Source organism: Canis lupus, chromosome 33 (genome assembly GCF_048164855.1).
Source record: "Canis lupus baileyi chromosome 33, mCanLup2.hap1, whole genome shotgun sequence".
In the NCBI taxonomy this organism is placed as follows: domain Eukaryota; kingdom Metazoa; phylum Chordata; class Mammalia; order Carnivora; family Canidae; genus Canis; species Canis lupus.
Window position 1 is genome coordinate 18,378,657 of NC_132870.1, and position 10,770 is coordinate 18,389,426.

General features: G+C 43.5%; 1 protein-coding gene across 2 annotated transcripts in view; it reads right to left on the reverse strand.

The window, feature by feature from the left end:
- The window catches only part of UNC5C (unc-5 netrin receptor C), a 351,352-nt gene extending 341,134 nt beyond the window's left edge, over positions 1–10,218 (reverse strand). For both annotated transcript variants that reach the window (XM_072810537.1, XM_072810536.1), the window contains exon 1: positions 9,575–10,218. In XM_072810537.1, the coding sequence (XP_072666638.1) occupies positions 9,575–9,698 (124 nt within the window). In that variant the 5' untranslated portion in view covers positions 9,699–10,218. The remainder of the gene's footprint in view (positions 1–9,574) is intronic.
- Between the last annotated feature and the right edge of the window lie 552 nt (positions 10,219–10,770).

Consider the following 10,770-nt stretch of genomic DNA (forward strand, 5'->3'; position numbering starts at 1 on the left):
AAACTTGTTTCTACAGATAAGCCACTGGACACTACGCTAATGACTTAGCGCCTAGCAGAGAGAGAGGAACTTTTTGCAGAAAGGTAGAATATAAATTTTCAGTTAGAAAGAAGTGATGAAATTTGATTCCCTGTTCAATGACTACCTTTATGAATTTGTTTTATAAGTTAAGTTTTAATTTTTTGATAGGTTCTCTTTGCTTTCTAAGGATATTGCCAAGGCTGTTCGAAAAAGCTCTCCTAAAACAAAAATAGTTACACATATACACATACACACACAATTTGTGCCAGCATATATATGCTCACAGGGAATTAGTGAACTGTATATGTCTATTCCTTGTAACTCTTCATTTCATCAAGACTCTGCCTGAAAATACCCCCTAGGAAATAATTCTATAGACATTTAATTAAATAAAAAAATGACATGTATCTTTCACATTTATCATCATTTCTAAAAATCCAATGAACTGATTATCCTCACCTCTACTGGGAAAACATATCTATTGTTAAAACTTTTCCTAGCCATCCTTCTTATTTTTTTATTATAATAAGTAAACTATAATTTCCTTCACTGTGGTCCTTCTAATTCTACATAAATATATGCATCTGCATGTAAATCTAAACAAAAATAAATATTTTGATCAATATGTAAATAAAGACATACATGATACTTTTATAAATACACTATAATTATATGAAAGAAAAAATTCCACTTAAGCAAATTCTTCTGTGGAAGGACCGTCCTTAAGAACTCCTATATAATTCTAAAAGTGCTACTGGATTTCTTATGTACATTAGATTAAAAATACAATGTTCATATTCTTACTAATGACAATATTTAACAGAGTAGTTCAGGAAATGAGTGCATTTTATAATGATGACTGAAGGATTAGTTATACATTCTATTATTAGTGAAATAGACTGTCAGACACCTTATATCAGTATACCACTAATTAAGTCTAGATTTTTCAAACAAGCACATCAGGCTCAAACAGGTCCAAATAAAATCCAAACATAATTTTTTCCAAGTATACACCTTTCAAGTACTTTCCAAGTTCTTCTGCTATGTTAACTGAAATAGGTGCAGATCAACACTCTTATTCAGATGAAAGTTGCAAGTCAGAGGGCTTGTTGAATAATATTATGATGAAATACTGATTTAAGGTCTCTATTCCAGATAGTAAAAATAATAAATCATTTGAACCTGCTTGTTTTTCCTCAGCTTCTGAGAGCAGTAACTGAAATGAACTTCTGTTTTCCACCACACTGCATGCTCTGTCGGTAATGGCTGTAGTAGCCTGGCAAGGAAATGTCTTAGGCTCTTTCAATCATTGAATTTGATCCCTAATACATTTTAAAGCTTATATTCTTTCATCATCATATGGAGATCTAGAAGGAAGAAGGAAAGTTGCTAAAGAAAACAACAGGCATAATTACTGTTTTATTTAGGATGACTTCAAGATTGCTGCTTGCTAAACATGAGCACTTCCACTGGGTGGCTATGATGTGGATATTTGGCAAACTCTTTATTCAGTGGAAGATAAAATATATCATTTTCCCCTTATCAAAAGCTAAATTAAAATGTCAACGGACTTCACACAGACATAATGCTCAAAGTGAAAGGACCATTATTTACTCTATCTTCCCAATCATAAACTTTCTGTTGTGGTAATAATTTGGTTACTTGCTTGATATGGGTCAGATGTAATACAGGGCTCTGAAAATCACATATAATAAAAGAGCAAGTGCTTTGTCACTGATGACAGTTTTTAGTTCCTGCGAGAGAGAGTACCACCTGTTAAAGAGAGTACTCTTTGATCTAGTTGCAGAAAGGATTTCTTTTAGGTTCCTGAATTCTAAAAAGATAGGAGAGTGATTTAAAATACTCACTTTATTACAAGGACAAACAAACTTGCAAATTCAGAGATGAGAATTGTCCAAAATTGCTCCCTTTAATTTTACACATGAACGTAATTCATTATTTCTTGTAGTTATAAGTGGGTATTATCGCATCACACATCTATCACGTTGCACTAAATTTCCATGGTCTAAGAGAATATATATTATGAATTAATTTAAAGTTATTACATTTCTATGCAAATGGCATACTTTACTTCCATGCTATTCTTTTTTATTTTATATTACTATACATGCTCATTTTTTTGAATTTTTAAAAACACCTGCATTTCCATTAGTGGACGTATTTGCCCTTATAACTGGGTTGCAGATGTAGTTTAATATGCCAGCACTAATCTGTTTTTTTATTGGAAAGGAATGCTCATATATAAGGTTTTTCTTCTGAACAGAAAAAAAAAGACAAAAAAAAATATAGTTGAGTTCAGGCAGTTCATGATTAAATAATCAATTAAGACCAACTAAAACTGAGAAATGTTAGCATTCATCAATAAACTTGTTAAATGTGCTGAGGGAGTCTCTGTTGTTTAACATCCTTAGTTAGAAGAGAAGGTAATACATGTTTATCTACATGAGGCATTTTTATGGTTTTCATAATTGCTGAGAAATGAAACTAGCCACAGGATCCAAACGACAGTGATTAATGAAGGTAAAAACTCCTATCTTCACAACATTTTAAAATAAGACTGGCTACTCTGGAGTTAAATTTGATTAGTCAATATCATCTATTAACATGATTATTTTGAGCCTTCATATTTAGAATGAGAACTCTAACAGGCACACCGATAAAATGAAGTCTCACCTGGTTCCCCTCACTTTCATATTCCCCTACCACGCTGCATGGAGATAAGGGTTGTTATTTAATTAAAAGAGGGTATTCCCCAAACATTTGGGTTTTCAGATATTAGACTTCACTTTTGCCACACAAAGCACTTTTGCTCCCTGCTCATTGCTAGTAAAAGGTATAATGACATTAAGGACAAATATCTACATATTTGGCACTTTCAAAGCTATAGCTCATTTTCCAAATTATAACTTCGATTTAATTACCGTTACCATAACTTTAACACTATAAATTCCATGTGGAAGACAGGATGTTTTAGGTACCTCTAAAATCTGGAGACATTCTCTGTGTATTTCAAGACCTCATTATATAATCCTATGGTAGCAATTTTTGTGGGGGCAGGAATGCTTAAGATGAGAAACCACATTACAACTTCAACCCAATTCTTTTTACAAACCTGAAATTACAGAACCATATTGTCTAACATTTTGTTTATAAAGAATCAGAATATTGTCAACATAATATATTAGGTTTTCAAGAAAAGGAAAAAATTCTTCTGAGAGCTCCAATCAGGTACAGAGAATAAAAAAAGTTTACTATATCTGATCTTGTTCCCTCACAAAATTATTATCACAAAATGTTTGTATTAAAATCTCCATAAATGAGGAGATGACAAATATTTAAAATAAGAAAACTAGAAATTATTCAATTATTGGATTTATTAAGACCTAGAAAAAAAGGAGAGAGTAGTATTTTAATATTGCTAAAGGCAAACTTAGTTCACTTCAAAGAAGTCACATAAAAAATGGCACGGAGTTTCTGTAAGTCTCTGCTTTAATTTAATATCCTTGAACTAAGCAATACTGGGATAATACTCGAGGTCTCAGTTTCATGTAGCCCTCCTCCACAAATACATAAGCAACACCAAACCCCCCCCAAAAAAATAGGAAATCAAAGAAGAGTCCATACATAATTCTAAGAAGTTAGGATAACAAAGAAAGCAAGTGAGAAATCTGGGGACCTTTAAGTGTAGAACATGCAATCAAAAATTAAAAGCAGAATGAAAATACTATGGGGAAAAAGATCCGTCTTCACTCTAAGTAACATTAAATACCCCACAAATCTCTAGTGTTATCATAAACGTTAGCCAGAAAATAACATTCCCTCTAAATATGAAAAAATAGCAATAAGCCTTAAACAACACGAAGTAATTCAATATGAAAGTTTCAAAATATGTTATCTACATAATCCATGTTGTTCTAAATTATGATACTAACATCTTCTATTGCAAATTTAATTCAAACATATGAAAAGTCCTGGTGAATCTGTATGCCTTCAAGTCAACCTATTTTTCTATTTTTCCTTATGTTTCTTTGTGTTGTTTTATATACATTCTATTATGTTCTTTAGACTATACACCTTTGCCCATTTTTTTTTAAAGGAAAACTATTGACATTTGCATAAAGGGTTGATTTTCCCTAAATCCCTATCTGAAAGCCTGGGACTTGATTTTTTCCCACAAAGTGTTTATGGATTTATGAAAAGTTATCTTTTAATATTCATTGTAAAGATAGAAAGCCAAGGGTAGAGCTTGCAGCCAGGATTTAACCAGCAGTGACTCAACATGGCATTTTTAGAACTGGCATTAGGTTAATTTTCCCAGAGAGAGTAGAAAGGAAGAAATAGGGTTATGAAGCTAGAGAGCTTCCCCCAGACTGTTCAAAGAACCATTGCACGTCATTGTCCAGGAGTTTGCAGTCATCTATTTTGGAACAACTCCTCAGACAGCTTCATTTGTTGCTTTTGGGGAAGCAGAGTCTACAGCAATCCCCAGTCTGAGTTCAAAATTATTGACTTTAGTTTTTTTTTTTTTTTAAACTTCTAGATTTCTTTGCCAGTGGTTTACAGAGTTAGAAGCCAAATAATAATGTTTACTTTCTGTGGGCCAGGCACTGCTCTAAACAATTTACGTGTATTAACTCATTCAATCATAATAGGACTTATAGTATATATTCTCTTCACTTTCTGTGGAAACTGAGGCATGGCTGAAGCTAAATGTGCCACCCATGGCCACACAACTAGGAGGTGGCAGAAGCAGGATTAGGAGACACTGATAAACACTAAGCCAACCAAAAGAGTGGGCACTTACCATTAACAACCCTTAGCTTGTGCCTCCCCAAAGCCAGACCAAATATATATATTAAATCTAAGTAAGATTTAATATAAGTAAGACAGTTGCAATGCAAACTTAGCATTAGAACATTCCACTTCAAGCCAAATTGCCATCCTTAAGTTCTTCTGCATAGAAATTTTAGAATTCCTACCACCACTTCCAGGGGGACCCTAGCCTGACCTATGTTCTCTGTCTTTGATACTCAAATTCAGAAAATACTATACCTATGTTCACTGCAGAAAGTGAATTATAATTATATGCTTTTACATCTGTCTTCCTTGCGGGCTGAAACCGTCTCTTTCAACACTGTGTCCCTAACAAATAGCACACAGTCTGGGACATAATAAGTGCACAACAATTGTTTGAGAATTTTACTTATATTGGGACGCCTGGGTGGCTCAGCAGTTTAGTGCCTGCCTTCAGCCCAGGGCATGATCCTGGAGTCCCGGGATCGAGTCCCACGTCGGGCTCCCTGCATGGAGCCTGCTTCTCCCTCTGCCTGTGTCTCTGCCTCTCTCTCTCTCAAGAATAAATAAATAAAATCTTTTAAAAAAAGGAATTTTACTTATAACATCACACACTATCCAAATGAACTAATGGGTTTCTAATTTGTGGGGGATACGTGAACAAGGGGATTTGTGGCGATTTGTTTTTAGCTGCTACAAATACAAAAGTCAAACTAAAAATAAATAAATAAATAAAAGATGTAGCTTAAAATCGCAAGGCAAGGCTCTGGCTCAATCCCCACCCCCACTAGTTTCCCCTATTATCTTCCTTAAGTGGTTGCAGCCTGTAATTGTAATGTTTCTTCTGAGAGTGACTCCCTCTGCTGCTCCAGCAAAGCCATGACCTAAATCAGAAAAGTGCTAAACGCAGTTCAGGCCTAATAGAGCACACTCTGGCTGCTGGCACTAATTGGAGAAGGTAGCATACATTGGAGAACAGTTATTTTTAAGTCTCAACAATCATTCCAAATAAGCTAGGAGGGCTTTCTGGTAGAGCTCACACCTCCTTTATGTTTTTAGGGGGGTTGCTTAAAAAAAGATCATTATGAATTTTGATCAGGACATCAAGCTTCCAGACTAAAATGATACTTGAAGAACTTGTTTTGTTGAATGCTGAATCCCCAGTATCCAGAATATAGAAGACGAATCAGTGAATGTTAAAAATCTGATAGTTCTTTATTCTTTGCAAGTATCTTAAAAGTTTATCCTCTGAAGCGTTTTAAGCATTCCTTAAGCTAAAATATGTGAAATTATTGAAATTATTTTTTCTAAACAAAAGTGAACTAACCTAGTTTTCCTTATCACAAATTTCAAATGTGATTTTATGAATTTACCCTACTCCTCAAATGGAGGAATTCCATGATATAATTATAATGAAATACAGTTATCCTTCATGCCAATTGTCTATTCGTACCACAGCAATATTCACAAATGTGTGAAAGTAATTTCTACTCTACTGTAGGAAGAAGTATAACATTTGTTTTAAAATATATAGAGAGACACACACAGACACACAGACACACATTAACGTATGATAAAAGTAAATATTCCCAATATGATTATAGTCTTCACTAATTTTCTGTCCTGACTTTGGTGATGTTAACACTCATAACACTAGTTGGTGCTAGATAAGCATACTATCAGTGCTGTGTAATCCAGAAATAAATGCTTTTCTAAAACAGGAGGGCACTAACTCTGAGACACACTAATCAAATACTCTCTCTCTGTCTCTGTCTCTGTCTCTGTCTGTCTCTCTCTCTTTACCTAGTAAAATCTTTCATTCTTGGAAGTCAGAAACAACACAAATTCCCTGGAGCTAGGAGTTTCCAGCAATTCTGAATGAAATAATTAAGGCATAGCCAGAAAGGAGAAAGTTGTTGCCTTAAAGCCTGGAGAATCTCCCAAGGACCTGAATAAAATGACTGCTGTCTTCATATAAACTACAATTACACAACCCAGTACACTCACAAATAATGCCTGTTATGGATTTTTTTTTTTAAATCTTAAACATCTGTTGTTTTTGGGCTACCACTGAAGACATACATATTTTCTAAAACTGCTAATTTTTCTAGTACTTCTCTAACAACAGAATAAATCTCCTCCACATTGTCAAGTACTTAAATTAACTTTCTCATCTTAATTGCAAACGTAGTTTCATTCATAAAAATAGTTCATTTCCATCTTTAAGTGTTCAACACATGGAAATCCTACCTTAAGCGAGCAATAGTATCTTTTATTTCCCTACTGTGCTAGTCCAAAGAGAGAAGAGAAAGGAGAAGGCATTAGAAGGAAAAGGAGGTCTGAACACCAGACTGATGTAAAAGTGTGATTCTGAGAGGAAAGTGTACTAGTGGTTCAGTAGTAAACCGACTGGGAAATGGTTAGAGGGAAGATGATAATAGCCGAGTGTGGGGCTTTCTACATTTGTAATACCCAACAGATAACACAGTCGAAGAGCTGGTGTCCTGAAACATGGAAGATAACAAAGCTAAAAGCCGTAGTATAGTGTTTTCAAGACCACAAGATCCAAACACACAATAGTTTATTCACCAGAAACTGAAATAACTAAACAAACTAAATGGAGAAGAACACCACTGAAATGCACATTCCCGACAGGATAGGTTTTATTTTTTCCATGTAAGATTACAGGAGTAGGTTCCATCCCCAATCTTTGGATTGCCTGGTCTATAGGAAAAGTGCAACCGGCACACACGGTCCGTCGTCCGTGTTGAGCCTATTCTCTTTTAACCAATCCTTCCTTCTTTCAATATTAATCCACTTACAATCTCCTGTTTGATTATCTTTATTGATTTTTTCCCCCCTCAAACCCGTCTTTTTAATTTGGCTATAGTAAGCTCTAGGAGTGAATCCTATGGCTCTTTTTTTGGCATCTTTGGGGACTTTAACCCGTCCTTTTCCCAAGCAGTTCTCTGACCGCCCAGTCCTCCTCCGACCCACCCCCACCTGAACCCCACCCCTAGGCCGGATCCTTTGTGCGCCCAATAACAGTAGGCGATTCCCACCGGGAGTCACGCGATTGCTCTCACCACTATTCATCAGGTTGTTCACTTAAACTTCCAAACGCTCCTCTCTAAGCACCCTTGGCTGCAACCCAGAGAACTTCTTACCATTTTCAGGAAATCTAAAGGTTCATAGGATTCCTCTGTAAAACGGACAGACAGATGAGCTCGGGAAGTGTGCATAAGAAAATCAGGGCACAACCTCGGGGATGGGAGGCATCTGGTGAGAAGGGAAGGAAGGATTTATGAGCGCGGCTACTCAGCTGGGCAGCAGGAGAATTTACTCCCGAAGTAGCAATCGCTAATTCACAAAGCCTCGCTCATCACTTACCTCCTCCCCGGGACCACACTCGCTAGCGCGGGGCGCCCCCCCACCGCCGGGGCCCTCTCCCCCCACCCGGCGCCTGGCCCGAGCGGGGCGCACGCAGTCCTCCACCTCCTGCGTCGGGGCATCGCGGGGGCACCGCGAAGCTACCGCCGCACCTCCTCTGCTCTCCAAATTTGGGAAGTGCACCCGAGAGGACGGGATCCCCGAATTACCTCCGAAGGCTGCAGACGCTCCCTTTACCCCCCAACCTAGGAAAAACAGCTGCCTTCCCTGGCCCAGCGACCACCACTGAAATGGGCGATTAGACCGAGGTGGGCGATCGGCTTGGCCGGATGGCGGGGGGCCCAGGTGACCCGAAACAGACCCCGGAGGGGGCAGCGTGGGCTCTTCCCCGTCCTTCTCCCTTCCATTCGCTTCCTGAGCTCGGAAGGCTGGAAGCGGCCGCTACCACTCCAAACTCGGGGTACAAGGCAATCAGCCCCCGTGCTTCCCCTCCCTCCTTATCCACCCTGCACTCCTGACCGCTCTCCTCTCAACCCCTGTTCTGCACCCCCCGCCCCCCGCCCCGGGCCCCGTCGCAGGTTTTAAAGCTCGGACGCGTTAAATTAAAATGTCAGAGTTACAAACTGGCCCGTCACCCGGGAGGGTTTCGTATTTGGTTTGAACAACCAGTCCGTTTCCCCAGAGCTCCGGGGCTTCAAGTTTCTCCGCGGCCCGGCGGGAGGAAGACTCCGAAAGGGTCGGAGTGTGGGGGCGCGCACGCCCGGGGCCTGCCGCAGGCTGGGCGGCGGGTCCGGGCGCTCGGTGCGTCTCCACAGCGCCCCAAGCAGCAGCACAGTGGCACCGGCGCGGGTAGGTCCTCGGCGGTAATGGACACATGTCCTTAGCTGAGCGCCCTTGCGCGGCTCGGCGTGCGCAGAGACGCCCCGGGATCCCGCGACCCCAGATGTGGCTCAGCGCGGGGAGCCCCCGCGCACCAGGGCGCACCTAGGGCAGGCCACGCCGCCGCCCGCCCGGAGGGGCTCTCCAACCAAACCTCTCTGTGCACGACATGCAACAACGTGTGAGTGTGGATCAGAGAGTGCAAAAGACACCCGGGGCGCCCACAAGCCCAGAGGCGGGTATGTGTCCACACCCCGTGTGTCCCCCGGTCCATCCGTGCCCATCGCGGAAGACGGATTAAAAAGAGCAACCAAAGCTTCTGGACTAGTTGGGAAAGTGGAACGGGAACTGATTTCCAGCGGAGAGCAACGAGGCGAATTAAGGAAGCCGGGAGAACTGGGGAGGAGAGGAGGGAGGAGGGACGGGGAGGCGAAGGGAGGTGGCCGCGCAGCTCGGCGGACTCCCCTACCTTGAGCGGCCGAGCCGGTGCCGCTGGCACTGAGCAGGGCCAGGGCAGGTAGCACGAGCATCTGCAGCACGTATCCCAGTCCCAGTCCGCAGCGGGCCGCTGTCGCCCGCAGACCTTTCCTCATCGTCGACAGAGGTGTGCCGGGCGGAACCACTCGGGGAGACGCGCCAGGAGCGCAGAGCCCCGCTGGGCAGCCGCCGAATCCGTGCACCCACGAAGCAGCCCGAAGAAATAATGATGACCGAGAGCCACACGCCACTTTCTCCAAGGGCAGGAGCCAAGAGGGGGTGGAGAGGAGACGCCGAGGAGGAGTTTGGCGGCCCCTCCGTGCCCCTGCCTTCTAACTGGCGGCTCGGGGAGCGGCTGCTCTGCCCCCACTTGGGAAGTCCGGGAGGCGCCAGGCGGCCCCCTCGCCGCTCCCCCAGCAGCAGGAACAGCCGCAGCTCCGCCGCGCGCCGAGCCCGGACTGCTCTCCGGGTCCCCTCTTCAGTGCCGAACGCACACAGGCAAGGGGGGGCGGGGGAGGCGGCGGAGGGAGAGGCAGCGAGAAGTGGGGGGAGGTGGGGGCGGAGGGAGCGAGTTGGGTACCGCGGAGCTTTCCGGCCTCCAACCTCAGAGCGCTCACGCCCGCGGCCAGGCGTCGGGGCGGCCGCGGCGGGGCGGCCGGGGAGGGTCACCTCGGAGCGCCGGGGCGCACGGGGGCGCGGGGGCGCTCGCCGAGGGGGCGTGGAGGGCGCAGCCCAACTCCGCCGGGGGCCCAGCGGCGGCGGGAGCGCGCCCGCCCGCGTTATGTAAGCGAGGATTGGAGCGAGATGCGCGCCCAGCGCCGGAGGTGGAGACCCGGCGGGAGAAGCCCGAGGGCAGAGGCGGCTGCGGACGGAGGGAGCGCGCGGGCCTCCCGCGGGGCGCCAGGCTCGGACTCCGCGAGCGCAGCGGGCGCGCCCCGAGTCTGTGGGCTGAGCCCGCCGGAGCTCAGCCTGCAGCCTGCCAGCCTCTCGGCGGCGCCAGCAAAGCCTGAGCCAGACTCCCCGCGACTGGACTTGCTCCACGGCTTGGGCTCTTGCGATTGATTAAGCTGGGTGCGGGCTCGAGTGGAAGTCCTGCGTGGGAGGGAAGAAGGCGAGAAGCGTTTGCAGTGCCCCCGCCGCAATCCCGGGGTTGTCAGCGCCGCCCAGACTGCTCTGTGTTCTGGGTGC